This window comes from Manduca sexta, chromosome 1, assembly GCF_014839805.1.
Source record: "Manduca sexta isolate Smith_Timp_Sample1 chromosome 1, JHU_Msex_v1.0, whole genome shotgun sequence".
In the NCBI taxonomy this organism is placed as follows: Eukaryota; Metazoa; Arthropoda; class Insecta; order Lepidoptera; family Sphingidae; genus Manduca; species Manduca sexta.
In genome coordinates, this window is record NC_051115.1 from 4819834 (window position 1) to 4836897 (window position 17064).

The window sequence follows — 17064 nt, forward strand, 5'->3', positions numbered from 1 at the left end:
AAGCCGATAATTGTGTCGACTGAGGGGTAATCATCTCTCGTCAGTCGACATTCTGTTGGACCCCACTCCACTTACCATCAGGTGTAGCGGGGTCACTTTGCCGTGCTCGTATGTCTGAACGCGAAAAACTCAAAAACTATCAAACGTATTTCAATGAAATTTGGTATAGAGATAGTTTGAAACTCTGGAAAGAACATAGGCTTCTTATTTATAAAAGTTTATTTTATAGCTTTATTGTACACCATATACAAAACACTGTGCTTAATATTAAAACAATTAAGGCTGAAAGGAGGTACAATTGGCGGTCTTATCGCTCGGGGCAATTTCTTACAGACAACCATTAATGTTCTGGCAAAATATATAATGGGACTTTTATCTCGGAAAAACTTTCTCAAGGGTAAAAGCTAGTACAATATAAACATAAGAATGTAAATATAAGAGTTTTCTGCTATATCTCCGAAGTCAAAGCTTCAACAACAATGAAATTTATATGGGACTACACGGGAAGCACCAGTTTTCAAATAAAAAAAGAATCATCAAAATCGGTTCACCCAGTCAAAAGTTCTGAGGTAACAAACATAAAAAAACAGTCGAACTGAGAACCTCCTCCTTTTTTTAAAGTCGGTTGATAAATGATTCGTATTTCGTAGATTTACTGTAAGAACTTACTAATGGAAAAAAATCATCAAGTACAGTTTGTAACGCCTTGAACATAATATAATATTTAACGTACTCACTTGATATTAAGAATAAAAATTATATCTAAGATGATATAGGGAAAACAATATAACTAAAACTAAAAGTGGCTTAATTCATACTTTTGTATTTGTCAGTTAATAAGTTCTTGCAGTAACCGACGATTTATTACATTTCTTCCCGAATTACGCCTACCGCAAAGAGCGTAAGGAACGCCTTTCAAAACAAAATGGCGCACCATGTACATCCGTTGTATCAAGTATCCGATCTTATCTATATAAATTATGATAGCGCCGTATCGATCCGTATTGTATCTATTTTCGTCAGTAAAAACAAAAATTTTATCGTTTCGGCCCATTTTGCTTTCCTGGAAGTTAAATCTATTTATATAAGAATGAATCCCTATTTCCCTTGGTCACGCCATCACGCGTGAACGGCTGGACCGATTTCACTATTTATTTTGTTGTGTTTGTTATTGTCAGAAGGTTCTTATGAAAGAAAAAAATAAAAAAATTGCGCGGAAAATTAGAAAACTTAACGAAAATATAAATTTTATATAACTGTCAATTGTTTGAAATAATCGTCAGCGATTGACAGATTTGAAGATTTTGTCGACTGTCGAGAGACAAGCCTCGACAGTCGACACAATTAGGCTGATCCCGGAACGCGACACTCACGTGGGCTACTACGGCGGGTTTTAACACCTTGTGTACGGTCGCTATCCGGGCAGATGTAAAATATATACCACCAGCATTTAGAGATCTGTGGGACCATAGTATTGAGTATTCTTAAGTTTAGAAATTGTTAAAACATGCAATATATTTTGTATGTTAAAATACTATCAAACCATGAGTCAGATATGATTGTAAATATTATATCAGTGATAATATAATTCTATGAAGCGAAAATCTAGATCATATAAATACTTACTATCTTTGAATTATTTAATAACAGTTTTTACCTCTAATTATTGCGATGATTCCAAGTAAGCTATTGTAGCTGGAAAAATAGCAATAGTAACTTTTATAGCGTATTTTTTTTAATTCTTTGAATGACGAAACGAGCTTGCCGTTCGCCTGATGGTAAGCGATACCACCGCCCATAAACAGCAGAAACACCAACACCTTGAATTACGAAGTGTTTGGTATTCCACTGCGCTCGTCTGAGACATGAGATGTTAAGTCTTATGTCTAGTAGTTACACTGGCTACAATGTTCAAACCGGAACACAACAGTGACTACACACCGCTGCTGGCAGAAATAGACAATACGGTGGTACCTACCCAGGCGGACTCTCACATAATATCTACACACTGTTGTATGGCAGCAGAAATAGACATTGCGTAGATACCTACCCAGGCGTACCTACCTACTCTCACATATGAGAGACCTACCACCAGTAAATAAAATGTTTTTCCTTTATTAACTTTTGAATTAAATAGATTTGGAAGTAACCAGTACGAAACGCTAAAACTAAATATTGCTATTTTTACAGATACGATAGTTTACTTAGGAACTATTGATTGGATTAAATTTACTATCTTTATTTCGTTTGATTTCGAAATACCTAACTTTCTATATATTTGTCGCGTTTAAACTTTTGAAAAGGTATTGTATAAAGTTAGATAGAATTTTTTATTGAAAAAACTTAGAATCATGATGATACGTCAACCAACTTTTGCTCGCGGCTTCGTCTACGTGAAAAGTTATCCGGGATAAAGTCCCACTATACATTTTTCCGGGATAGAAAGTAGCATATAATCATTCCCAAGGTCTCAAACTATCTCCATACCAAATTTCATTGAAATCCGTTGGGTAGTGTTTGAGTTTATCACGTTCAGACAGACAGGAAAATGCGGCGGGGCTTTATATAATAGCCAGCGATTTGTCAAACGCTGGCGGAACCTTAATCACCAGATAAAGAACGATTAAAGGTCTAACTATAATTATACCGACTATAATGCTAAAATGATAGATTTATAACAAAATAGCAGATATTTAATTAATTTTTAACAATAAAATGTAGATATCCAAATAAAAATTCCTAAAAACGATAGCTTCAGTGAAGATGCTGAGTTAATTTCAACTTCATCCTGAAAATAAAGTAGGAGTAATCATTATTAGTTTTGATACTGAGCAGTAAAATCCAAATATCATTTTGGCCGACCCGGGATTCGAACCCAGGACCTCAGAACGCTGCTGTACCGCATGCAGTACAACTACGCCACCGAGGCAGTCATACCGAGACATCCAAAAACAATCTAAGGTAACACTAACTTATCACGAAAGAGCTGAGTACACAACTTTTTTATTGCTTTGATTGACGAGACGAGCTTGCCGTTCACCTGATGGTAAGCGATACGACCGATAAACAGTAGAAACATCCAACACCTTGAATTACAAAGTGTTTGGTATTCCACTGCGCTTGTCATCCTGAGACATGAGATGTTAAGTCTTATGTCCAGTAGTTACTCTGGCTATAATGTCCTTTAAACCGGAACACAACAGTGACTACACACTGCTTGACAGAAATAGACATTGCGGTGGTACCTACCCAGGCGGACTCTCTCATATGAGAGACTTACCACCAGTTAATTATAACATATTTATTTATTATAAGTTCCCTAAGAAGATAACACAAGAGTTCATTATTGGTTGTAAACAATATAGTACTAAAGAAAGTGTATCTTAAATCTAACGAGACGGTATGCATTGACAAACATCCAAATATCACAATGGCCGATGAGGCAAGAAAGTTCTGGAGTGGAGGCCACGAACTGGCAAGCGCAGCAGACGTGCACCCACGAGAACAGATGACCTCATAGAAGTCGCAGGAAGCTGCATGCGGGCTTACAATAGCTCGATCTGGAAGTCTTTGGAGGCCCATGGTCAGTAGTGGACAACCTACAGCTGATGATAATGAAACATCACAAACTTTCGCATTAATACTAAAGAATAACATTACCCCGAGCAGTTTCTTTGTGACTCTTTTGTCGCAACTTATGTCGTCGATTGAAGTCCTAAATCTCTCGATGTCGGCCTTGTTGTTTAGATCTGGCTGGAATTTGAAGCTGTAACAAGAGTGGGGGTGAAGTCAGCCGGATCTAGGGAGCGGGGGAGGGGGCGTCGGTTAAGCCAGGGTCCATGTCCCTGGCGGCAAATTCAAACATGGCAACCGCAATTCACGCAACTTTCACTTTTGAGGCACCCAGTACATTAAATAAATAAACAATTTTCCGCGTGGTGGGAAATGATAAAAAAGGTAAACGCATAGTGCGGAGGCGGTAGCATCCAGATTTAGCCTTCGAAAAAAATTGAGATCCGGTGCTGGCAAAAGTAATGTAATAGAACGTCTTTGTGACAAAAAGGGTATTTACCGCTCTCTCCCGAGCAAATGACCTTGAGCATACGTTCCATACGTTTTCAGGGTACGATACGGGCGGGAATATGCAGATTTCAAAATTAAAAAAATATATATTTCATGTCTTTTGTAAATTTTAAACTGCCAAAATATTCTGTATCAGCTGTCTTTTTAGTAGTGTTGGCTGCAAATTAAAATTATGTGACTTTACTGCCGTGCTAAGTTCAAAAGCGATATTACAAAAAAAAAAAACTTGATTTTTATGTCGTCAGATAGCTTTAAAAACACGCATCCAATGAACTCATCTAAATAATGATATCTTGTTTAGAACTTGTTAAAAAAAGCCTTAAAAGAGTTTCTCTATCTCAGTTTTACATACAAAACTATATTTACAAATCTTCGATTATTTCGAAATATGGTTTCCCTGATGTACTTATATCGCTTTTACGCAGTTTAGGAGATGCATGGAATCAACAATTTTAGTGGCATTTTTATTGTGAAATTAATGAACATTATCCACGGAATAAAAAAAAAAGATAACATATTGTAGAAATATGATGTTTTCTTTTTTTCTAAAGAAAACCGATTTATTTGTTTTAAACAATATTTGACTAATTTTTCTGTACGAATTTTGAATTATGAAGTTTCATGGTAAAGTCGATTTTCATAAAAAAAATATCTGAGCAACTCTTTAACTACTCAATTTCTGGCAACAAAATTGGGCTAGTTTAATGCACATTGAGGCCATCTTTCGACCTACTACATAAAGTCAATCGTGTTAAACCCTGTATATTATAATACAGAACCAAATCTGTAAATAGCTAGTGGTGTAAGGTGTTACAACCCGCCATAGTGGCCCACGTAAGTGTCGCGTTCCGGGATCAGTGTATATCAGATTCCAACAGGCATAATTGTGTCGACTGAGGGGTAATCATCTCTCGTCAGTCGACATTCTATTGGACCTACACTTACCATCAGATGCAGTGTTGTCACTTTGCCGTACGCGCATAAAAAGATAATTAAATCTTACTTTCTTTGTATCTCTCGACAGTCGACATTCTAATGGACTTCACTTACTATCACGTGCAGTAGGGACACTTGGCCGTAGAGTTGCCAGATCCAGGCTGATCATTTCCTGGACATTTCTGGGGTCACGAAAGGAATCAGAGTTTTGGTCTTTGGTGCGACACTAAACTAAGTAGGAATTACCTAGAACTATTAACTAGCGGCGATAGCCTAGTTAGGTGTGGAACGGACTGCCGAGACGAATGTCCGCAGGTTCAAATCCCAAACACACCTCTGACTTTTCTAAAAAATCATGTGTGTATTCTTAGTGAATTTATCGTTCGCTTTAACGGTGAAGGAAAACATCGTGAGGAAACCTGCACATCTGAGAAGTTCTCTATAGGAATTTCGAAGGTGTGTGAAGTCTATCAATCCGCACTAGGCTAGCGTGGTGGACTAAGGCCTAATCCCTCTCAGTAGTAGAGGAGGCCCGTGCTCAGCAGTGGGCAAGTATATAATACAGGGCTGATATTATTATTATTGGTTGATGAAAAAACTGGACAGCAAAATAAAATTACTGGACACGGGACAACACGCAAAATTCCGGGACAATCCCGGGAATCCCGGCCATCTGGCAACCCTACTTGGCCGTGTCCGTTTAAGAAGGTAGGTAATAAAATCTTACTTTCTCTGTCTTGCTACAGGCTTGTCCTCGGTGACAGGCGTCACTTCATTCGTTACTTCACTGCTGTCGCCTTTGTAGTCTGAAAATATTTATCAAAATTGTTGAATGGGTACATTTATATTTGTTTAGGGCAGTGGTTCTCAAATTTTTTAAATGACGGAACCCTTTTGGGAAGCAAAATACTTGATGGAACCCTACAATAAAACAATTGTTTTTATAAGTGTATTTTTTATTAATCAGCATAATAAAAGTACAATGTAACAGTTACTAATTATTATTGAGAGAGGTGTTTTGATTTTTTTTTCTAAATTCTTGCGGAACCCCGACAGAGGTATCACGGAACCCTAGGGTTCCGCGGAACACACTTAGAGTATAGCTGGTTTAGGGTAACATTTGTTAAGATGTAATTTAATTTGTTTTTGTGGCACGCCTCCTCTTCCTTCTTCCTGTCATAGGCTGCAGGCGAGCAGCCACAATAATGTAGTTCATTAAGTTTAAATAAGATATCATATTAAATAATAGTGATCCGTCACAATGGTTTTATTAACAAAAATACATGATCTTTTTGTCATTGTGTTACTAAATGAAACCACATACTTATTTTTTTTATGCATGTAAAGTGTCCCCACTGCACCTGATGGTAAGGACTGAGGACTCAATGTCGACTGACGAATGATTGCCCCTCGGCAATCGATACAATAGGGTATTTGACTATTTTATTTTGTTCATTTTTTATATGTAACAGCGAATAGTACAAAAAAGAAATCCTGTTAAAATAGCATTAAAATTCGATAAAAAATGAGACAGTAATTCATGTTTCAAATATTGCTACGTGCAGGAGTGGCGTGGAGATATCGCTCCATCTCTTTCTTTCGCGCGCATCGTAATTCCCGATGACGTCACATGCAAGTATTTCGTCCCTTTTCTGTTGACACTTGACACTCTGCCCTAACTAATTTCAATGGCTTATAACTTGGATATTTTTCATCAGATTTCAATTTCTTCTGTTTTAGAATACGACGTACATATTTTATAAAAGTTATAAACAAAAATAAGTCAAATACCAATGATGTTTTACAAAAAGACGTGTCATACACTAACAAAATAGCACATAAAAACGGCGCACTATTTGCTATAGTCACGTACCTGTACATATAATTACAAATTGGCTCGAAGAAGGAATAAAAAGATGCAGCATGCATTCGTTAGAAAAGGATATATACATCGACAGTTACGTAACAACGTTAGTGCCGCACGCTCATTGGCCGTCAAGTCGGGCAATTACCTTACTTTCGTCTTGCCAGTATTGAGCTCGGACAACGTATCTATGTAATAAAAACATCTTAATCAAATATCCTATTATGGCGGCCTGGTGTTAGGGTGTGGCATTTTTTTTAAATCATTTACAAAGTCGCTATATTTATTACCAGCATTATCTTTGTACATCTCAGCGAGCTCCTTCTCAATTTTCGCCTCTTCGTCCTCCAGGGTCACTGGTTGCACTTTGGTTTCTTTTTCCGTCTTCTGTGTTACCTGAAAAGAGTTTAATTTGACTTAACCATAACAATCTATCTATTTATAAAAATAAATCGCTGAATGTCTTGGTAAGCGCAAATCTCGAGAGCAGCTGAACCGATTTCGTTAATTATTTTTTATAATATTCGTTGAAGTGCGAGGATGGTTCGTACGGAGAGAAAAATTGTCTAAAAAGACTAAAAACAAAACTTCTATATTCCCATACAAAAGATTCGTAATAATACTTAAAAGTCAATTTAAACTTTAATACAATACCATAAAGTTTAAGTGTTAGTGGAGGGGTTCCGGGATGGCAAAACATTTGAGTGACATTAGTATCGTATAATTAAAATTGTCTAGCTGACCGGCTCGAATAGCAGAATAAGTATAAAAATACAGAATCGGCTGTTATGTATAGTACTAATATAAAAAGAAAAACTTTGTAACTTTGAAGACTTATATCTAGAACTACTGAAACGTTTGGAAAATACTATAATACACTGCCGTGGTAATCGAGAGGGTAGTGAGACAGCAAAGGCGGTTCAGATGGTAGGGTCTACTTCGAAAAACGAACGTCGAAACGTCGGTCCAAAACGAAGAAACGACTTGGGATTTATCTTTACTACCAAATTACTACAGTTCCGTCACCGTTCTGTAGCTTACCGTAGTGGTAGGATCAATTCCCCGTATATTTTTTTTTGGAGAAAGCAGTGGAACTTTATCCTCGCAGATGGTTTTAAAAAGGGTATAAGTTCTTACAAATTCCATGTCTGAAATATTGCGATGAACCGATCGGATGCGTCGAATCCGTCATCGGATCCGTAACACTTCGTAGTAACAATCCAATCCAATCCAATTTATTTTATTTGGCTGTATCGTTTATACGATAATTATGCCAATGTCAAGTTTGAAAAGCATTGTTATTGGTAGAAGAAACGTGCGATCCGTCATCCGAAACTAATGATTTCTTTTTCCGAAGTAGACCCTATGCTTTATTACATGGTTAACTAGATCTTTTCGTTCTTACTATAATGTCAGCCCTGTAATATATACTGTCCCACTGTTGGGCGCGGGCTTTCCTTACTACTGAGAGGGATTAGGCCTTAGTCCACCACGCTGGCCTAGTGCGGATTGGTAGACTTCACACACTCGAAATTCCTATAGAGAACTTCTCAGGTATGCAAGTTTCCTCACGATGTTTTCCTTCACCGTTAAAGAAAGCGATAATTCATAAAGCATACACACATATTTTTTTATTAAAGTCAGAGGTGTGTGTGTCTTTTGGGATTTGAACCCGCGGGCATTCGTCTCGGCAGTCCGTTCCACAACCAACTAGGCTATCGCCGCTTACTGCTGTTTGTCAAACAAGAAAATTCATTTCCTATCATTCAATCTTATGTCCAACTTACTATTGTTCTTACTGCTGTTTGCCAAACAAGAAAATGCATTTGTAACATGTATGAAACCTAGATACGAGGAAAGTTCGTTTAACGTAGATTCCAAATTAGTAATAAATATAGGCCGCCTTTGACTTACTGTCCTCTCGATTATCAAAGCAGATTAGCTATATTAATCCTTAGTGCTATAAGCTATTTTTATTCCCGGAAAAAATCCCGGAATTCAAAAGCTAGTCTAGATATAAAGGTTAGAATTTAAATTAATTTGCCCATTTAGAGCAAGTTAAATAAAAATTATAAACATATATTGAGAAATAAAAAAAAATATTGTGATTGTATGACTATTGATTCCTTTGCTTGTATTTTATATTGATATTGAATATGAATAAACGGAAGTATGATGTTTTGGCAGAGTTGGCTGTTTGTCAAACAAACGTTCCATTTTCAATTTAAATAGACTATAATGTTTTTTAATTTATTAAGAAAATAATATAACAAAATGTTAACAATGTCTTTATATATAAAAATGAATACCTATTTCCCTTGGTCATCGCATCACTCGTGAACGGATGAACAATATCGCTAATTCTTATATTGTTGTGTTAATTATTGTCAGTAGGTTGTTATGAAAGAAATAATTAAAAAAGTTGCGCTGAACATTAGAAAATTTTAGTAAACTTAACAATATAAATATTTACATAAATGTCAGTTGTTTGAAATAACTGTCAGCGATTGACAGAATGCGCGTATCATAGAGTATAGTGTTGCCCAAATTCAGTCTTGGTCTTGCAGTCTTGGTCTTGTTCTTGCGTTTTTGCAAGACCAAGACCAAGAACAAGACCGCGTATTTTTAGCAAGACCAAGACCAAGACTGACCGTGCAAGACTTGAGCAAGAACAAGACATAGCCTGCAAGACTCTTGCGTCTTGCAGCTAGGACTTAGCGCTATTTCACTGAGTAGTTAGGTGTAACAGTTCGGTGTATAGGTAGGTACGCTTAGGAATTCTATAAGACGCAAAAAACTGTATCAAAGAATATGAAAAACTGGACCTATGCGCATTACGACTAATACCATAAACATAGCGAATAAAAAATATCTATTAAAATCAAACTGAGTGCATGCATAGCTATGTTTTAACCATCGGCACTTTGATAATGCGGCATCAAAGGTTTTGTACTTACTTCTCAAAGAAATTTGCCGCTTTTCGGAAGTACATGGTTATGATACACGCGCCGGCGGCTTCTTTTGAAATCTAAAACAATCGTTGCCGCCACGCCGAAATCATAACATTTGACACTATTTGATTGCCGCCATAGGGCGTAGGTATACTCATGCAAAATAATTTCGAATTTTAAGAGTACCTACAGGTGTTCCAAAGAATAAATAAGTTTCAGAGTGCTTAGAATGAAAATGAATACATTATACTGATCACGCAAGTAGTATTATGATTGGGATAAAATGGTAAGGATAGCCCGACTAGAAATTTAAAAGTGCGACCAATGGGGCCCCTCTTGGGCTTCCCTCTTGGGGCCCACTTTGGGATGTCACGCAAAGCCCTCTTGGGCCCCCATTGGGAAATCCCAAATGGGCCCCCATTGGGAAATCCCAAATGGGGCCCAATTGGGAAAATCCCCATCAGATCCCAATCTAAATTTATAAAAAATCTAAAATTTCAAAAAAATCAAAAATAATTTTGAATTACGGACTCTGATGGTACTATAACTTTATATTTCGATTAGAAAGTGAACTATTGGTTGAATGCATCCTTGTCGTCAGTTGGGCTCGAACTCGGGTCCTCTTGATCATCAGTCGTTCACGTTACCACTGGTCCAAGCGGGAATATTACATTCGTCGCTTTATTTGATGTACATCGAATCAACTAGATGATATTACTAATATTGCGGTTAAATGTTTAATATTTGTTTCTGTTTTTCGTTTATCTTAGTTAGATTTATTCAAGCGGAACTATTAGCAATAATTTACTATTTCAACGTTGGGATTTCCCACTTAAATCCCACTCAAGCCCCAATTAGGAAATGTTAACAATAATTTTTCATTTTTACTTTGGGATTTTCCCACTTTGGCCCCACTCGGGTCCCAATTGGGAAATATTAATAATCATTTTTCATTTTTACTTTGGGATACAATGATAAATCGTAAAACTCTTTTATTAAATTTCTTATAAGTTGAAGGTTCAATCTCTTTTAGACAGATAAGTATTGTTCTTTAAAAATACAGTTAAGTTATTGTAATTAATTTGTTTTTTTTACATGTTTTAGCAAATGTAAGCTTATAAATCATAAATGTTTATTAAGAAACAGTTACTTCCATGGAAAACGACATATAGGTCAGTTGATTTTTCGAATTTCTTATCAAATCTTCAGTTATTTATTAATCTGCTTGATCTTTACTATGGCTATGTTAATTCAAGCTCACAATGTTCCAATTCTAATACGTTTTTCTAAGATTTAAAGTAAACTTTAATAAATAGTAATAGACTAATAGGTAGGCAAGACTTGCAAGACTCTTGCTGCAAGACCAAGACCAAGACCAAGACCAAGACCAAGACCAAGATCAGGTGTATTGGCGCAAGACCAAGACCAAGACTGGCTAAGTCTCGTCTTGTTCTTGCATTTGGGCAACACTAATAGAGTATTGCAATAATAAACACTATGTTTTTGAATAATATTTTTTTATTAATTATGCCAATTCGAATCCAATATTCATAGTTAAGACAGGACGTCTGTCGGGTCAGAAGCTTTACTATAGAAATTAAAAAGCAAAACATATTTTTATGTCTGTCAATTTTATCTTAAAATACCTATCTAATTTACTTATTTGACTAATATTTTTTGTTCACATCCAGGTTTACATTTAGACTCAAGTTCTTATATTATGAGCGCCACTCCATACATAACCACACGCTGTTAATATTGACCATACTGAAGTCAGTTTGAATGGATTGCAGTTCAATAAAACCATACTAAAGTCAGATGTACGGATTGCAGTACAGTTGAGTCGAACAAAGTGTACGGAACGCCAAATCTAGTACGTAATATATATCGATGCCTTTCTATAATTGTCAATATCTTAAAATAAATTCTCACTTACAGTTGTAATTTTGCTGGCTCTCTTAGTTGCTGGTTGTATAGTTGTCGTGGTTTTTTCTTCTTGTTCGTTTTCTGCTGACGGCTCCTCTTCTAACCCTGGGGGCAGTTCTGCAAGATAGTATTACGAGAATGTGTTTAGGGTAAGTATAAATTAAAGAATATTTAAGATAAGAAAACCTATTGCAAAAATATTGAAGATTATTTATTCGTCAAACTCCAAATCAGTGCAATAAATTTTTCATAAGAGAGAGTCCGCCTGGGTAGGTACCACTGCAATGTCTATTTCTACCAAGCAGTGTGTAGTCACTGTTGTGTTCCAGTTTGAAGGACATTGTAGCCAGTGTAACTACTGGACATAATAAGACTTAACATCTCATGTCTCAGGATGGCGAGCGCAGTGGAATACCAATACTTTGTAATTCAAGGTGTTGGTGTTTCTACTGTTTATGGCCGGTCGTATCACTTACCACCAGGCGAACGACAAGCTTGTCTCGTTGTCTCGTACATTGGCTACAATGTTCTTTGAGCCGGAACACAACAGTGACTACACACTGCTTGGTAGAAATAGACATTGCGGTGGTACCTACCCAGGCGGACTCTCACATATGAGAGATCTACCACCAGTTATTTTAAATAAATCTAACCTTTGATTGGAGGCTCTATTTCAATCACTTCTTGACCTAGAGATTGAGTTAAAGATTTCACATTATTTTTGCAAAGCACACAACTCAAAATTGTTAAAACGAAAAATATTATCGGACGCATTTTTATTACAATTTTGTTATAAGTCGACTGGATTCTTACGATTTTCTAGTTGGTCACGATAACAATTCTTTGCTTAGTATAATTTATAAAGAAAAAAAAATCAAACCTTTTTTAATCGACTTCGAAAAGGGTACTTATTTGATTTATTTTTATTTATAACTTTCATTAAAATTTCGTGAGAAATCTACAAGTTATAAGCCATTGAAATTAAGTAGTAAAGGTTAGTTTCAAAACAGAAAAGGGACGAAATACTTGCGTGTGACGTCAGCGGGCATTACGACGCGTGCGAAAGAAAGAGATGGAACGATATTCCCGCTCCACGCCCACTCCTGCACGTAGCAATATTTGAAATTACAATTACTGCCTCAATTCTTATCGAATTTTAATGCTGTTTTCACAGAAGGATTTCTTCTTTGTACTAATTGCTGTTACATATTAAGAATGCACAAATCAAACATAGTCTAACACCCTATTATTTGCGTATTTTTTTATGTTAGAACCCCGTCATTAATGAACGGATTTGGACAATTCTTTATTAAAATTCACAAACATAAAAGTCACTGGGAATTATATTTTCTATTAAGTATATATTTTATAGTAAGTATGTTTTATTAAATATATGTATTGTCTTATTTATATACTTACACCCACACAATCTCATCTCTGCGTCATCCAAAGGTTGACTGTTCGAAAATGCTTTAGGCATTAAGTCCTGTATAAATTTATTGTATATAAAGTTTAAATAATTAAAAAATAAATAAAAATTGCTAGCTAAGTTAATACATGTATGTTACATACGAAATCAATATTCAGTTTATATCAGGCAACGATTCTAATTGTCCTGAATAACCGCGATAGTCTAGTTGGTTGTGGAACGGACTGCCGAGACGAATGTCCGCAGGTTCAAAACCCAAACACCCTTCTGCCTTTTCTAAAATTATGTATGTATTTGTGAAATATGGTTTGCTTTAATGGTGAAGGAAAACATCGTGAGGAAACCTGCACATCTAAGAAGTACTCTATAGGAATCTTGAGGGTGTGTGAAGTCTGCTCGCACTACAGCGTGGTAGACTAAATCCTAATCCCTCTCAGTAGTAGAAGAAGCCCGTGCCCAGCAGTGGGACAGTATATAAGTTTTGATTTTTAAATATTTTTTTGTCTTTTAAGTTAATGTCATTTTTTTGACATTATCCAGCAATACACTGATTTCTTATGTTTACGCGAATGTTAGACATTAAAATTAAACTATTTTTCGGATTTTATCGCGGTTTTAATATAGCGGTTTTACATAACAATAAAACCGATATTATGTGCCGAGAGGGAAAACATACAGCATTGTTTAGAAGAAGAAGAAGAAGAAGGCGTGTATACTTTAGCCATATTTAAAGCAGATTTCCGGTTATCAAAGTGTAATTCCGAGTCAAAAGATGGCGCCACCAGCTAGGACGGGACCTAAGGAGGGGGCCGTCGGCATTCTAGTGCTCATAGTCTTCACCAGGAAGAATTTCCTGCAATGCTGTATGTTTTCCCTCTCGGCACATAATATCGGTTTTATTGTTATGTAAAACCGCTATATTAATGTGCCTCTGGAAAACATACAGCATTGTTTAGAAGACGTGTTTGTTATCTGCTGGTGAATATTAAAAAACACAACGCTATGTTGAATTAAAGGCGTATAACTGTAGGTATAACAATATAATGATTACTGTTACATAATATCTACAAATATTACTATGATACGCTCTAAAAGATAATAGTGAATTAAATAAGTTCATGAAAACAATTAATATTAATTTTGTATAATTTACATTGGCGTGAATGTTTTGAAAAATAAATTACTGTCATTATTACTTATCTCTATTTGACGACAATAATGATTAAAAAATGTGGTAGATGATTTCCAATTGCTACGGGACAATATATCATCAAGAGGTACATTAGATAACCATCCTAAGGACGAGACCGCCGATCTACAACTTCCGGGGGTAGCATGAATTCCGCTATCTTTGAGCACCGTGCGAATCCAGTTCCCAATAACAGTACGTGACGCTGCTTTCGTTTTATTGGATATTGTAATAAAAAGATTATCTACGTTGCTAGCCTCTGCTCTTCTTGACTTACTCTTTTCTATTAAGGATCTAACTAATGTTACCGGACAAATACTTTCATCGCAATGTTTAGTTAATTTCCAGGCAGATTGACGATATGAGTGTGTATCAGTTTTTGATCCGAATGCTGGTAATAAATAAATACTTTCCCCATTATCAATAAAATTATCTTTTGAGATTTTGAGTAAAGTTAAATCATGAACTCTTCGTCCAGACGCTAATAACAGTACCGTAGCTGTTCTACGGGCTAATTCAAAAAGTGTGTCTTTTGGTGGATTAGACGAAAGCCAATTTAGAACTATTGTCGGATCCCAAGTAAACGGTAATTTAACTACTTTGGGGTTTGCAATGCCTATCGCCTTTAGCGTATGTTTTATAATAAAATTTGAGAACGTTTGTTGTTCTATATTAGGACCACAAAAAGTTAAAACTGCCGATTTATGAACGAGAATTGTGTTGTATGATAACCTTTCTTTCAGGAAGAGATGTATTAAGAATCGGGCTATGTCAGCTGGTTGAGGAGATTTGGGATCTACTTGAGAGTTAGTGCACCATGTCAGCCATCTCCTAAGAGCTGGTAAATATGTTGAAAGGGTTGATTGACGCCAACTATTCTTTAGTAAGTCTTTTTCCTGTGTCGACCAGTTCTTTATTTGGGCACCCCACCCCCAATTTTCCAAACTTTCAGGGTTAATGTTTCGACTTGCGGAGGAGGTTGTGCTGTCGTTATATCTATTAAGGTCTTCGAGAGGTTCTGCAGCTCTAGTGGTTGTTCTATTGCTCTGGATTTCAGATCTTGAAGCCAGAAAGCTCGAGGCCATTCTGGAGCCACTACCAGATAAGTTCCCGTCGCACTGTTTAAGTGCGAGAGTATCCGGGGTAGGAGGCTGGGAGGAGGAAACACCCATGCCAGCTTGTATGTCCATGTTCTGCTGAAGGCGTCTATATAACTTGCTGATCGATCTTTGAAGTCTATTGAGACGTAATTTTTGACTACAGCAGTGTCTCGACTCGCGAACAGATCTATTTCTGGTTGGCCCCATTTCTGAAAAACTGCTGCAGTTATTGCGGGTAGCAGGTGCCATTCTGCTGGCTGTTTCCCTCGTGATAGTCTGTCCGCTATTAGATTGTATCTTCCCGGAAGATAATATGCTGAAAGTGTTATGTTGTATTTGTCTGTTAGCTGTAATAGATTGAAGGTTAGGGATAGTAGTCCTAACGATTTTGTCCCTCCCTCTTTTCGAATATATGCAATTAAAGTTCGATTGTCCGATTGTATTAGCACATGTGAGTTCCGTAAAGCAGCTGTCTTTGTTTTGATTGCCGCTATTACGGCATATAATTCTTTTTTGTTGCTGTGCCACCTTTTTTGTTGATTCGACCAAGCGCCCGATATTGAGGTCCCATCCACCTGGGCACCCCATCCCAAATCCGATGCGTCTGTCGCCAGGAAGTGGGTTGCAGGCTTTCTGTGTATCGGCGATGAGTGACTGGTAGCTCCGCGCCACCATCTTATCTCTTTTGATACTTTTGCTGGAATGATTTTTCTTTGATAGGGCCGTATTTTGTTGAAATATCGCAGAAAAACTTGAATGTTGCGACTGTGTAATCTGCCCCGGGGTACGACAAAACTGGCAAAATTTAGGCGACCCAATAAGCTTTGTAATTGCCGCAGATTGATATGGCTTTTCTGCAAGTATTGAGTCAATATGTCGTTGAGACTCTGCATTTTCTTTATGGGCATCGACATTGTATTTTTTGCTGTTTGCCATCGAATGCCAAGGTATTCCAAATCTTGGGTTGGTACCAAAATAGATTTTTCGTAGTTGATTTTCCAACCCAGGTTTTCCAAGTGCCTCACGGCTTCCGCAGCCTGAAGACATAACTTGGAATGGTCTTGGTTGACTAAGAGATAGTCGTCCAAGTAAACTAAGACCCGACATCCTTTCGCACGAAGGGTCTCCGCGACCCAACATGTTATGGAAGAAAAAAGGTGTGGGGCCGAGGCCAGGCCAAAAGGTAGGCAAGTCATTTCGTATAGCTGATCCTGGTAACTGATCCTTAAAAAAGGTCTGTGTGATTTTGCTGTTGGCACATGAAAATATGCTTGGGAGATGTCCAATTTTATCATCCAGTCTTCTGGTTGAAGGAAGTCTGGTACTGCAGTATGAGAGATCAGACGAAACTGTTTTGTCTTTACGAACTTGTTCAGGCCACGAAGATCGAAGATTGGCCGATAAGAGTTGTCGCTTTTTTTCCTTAGAAAAATTTTGGATATGAAACTGGGTGTCCTCATGAACACTTGTTGCAGTACCTTTTGGTTTACCAGGTCGCGAATAACTTGAGACATTGCTGGTGACTGTTTGGTTGCATATTGACTCATGGCCCTTCTTGTCGGTTTTATTAAAGGAGGTTTCTTGTA

The 17064-nt window shown here is 36.9% G+C and overlaps 1 protein-coding gene across 1 annotated transcript; it reads right to left on the reverse strand.

The window, feature by feature from the left end:
* Window positions 1-2675: 2675 nt before the first annotated feature.
* LOC115450634 lies at window positions 2676-12610 on the reverse strand. The gene is made up of 6 exons (XM_037447401.1): window positions 12414-12610; window positions 11771-11877; window positions 7174-7279; window positions 5747-5825; window positions 3661-3766; window positions 2676-2788 (listed from the first exon to the last, which is right to left on the reverse strand). Exons 1-6 carry the CDS (start codon window positions 12532-12534, stop codon window positions 2705-2707), a joined length of 603 nt encoding a protein of 200 aa, XP_037303298.1. The 5' UTR covers window positions 12535-12610; the 3' UTR covers window positions 2676-2704.
* Window positions 12611-17064: the final 4454 nt, after the last annotated feature.

What these genes read in the sequence shown, in the direction of transcription:
- LOC115450634 (XM_037447401.1), bottom strand. Translation starts at nt 12,534, where the DNA reads ATGCGTCCGATAATATTTTTCGTTTTAACAATTTTGAGTTGTGTGCTT. An exon ending in AATAGAGCCTCCAATCAAAG is followed by an intron (nt 11,878 to 12,413) that starts GTTAGATTTATT and finishes ACTATCTTGCAG; the next exon opens with AACTGCCCCCAGGGTTAGAA. An exon ending in GATGTACAAAGATAATGCTG is followed by an intron (nt 5,826 to 7,173) that starts GTAATAAATATA and finishes AAATATTTTCAG; the next exon opens with ACTACAAAGGCGACAGCAGT.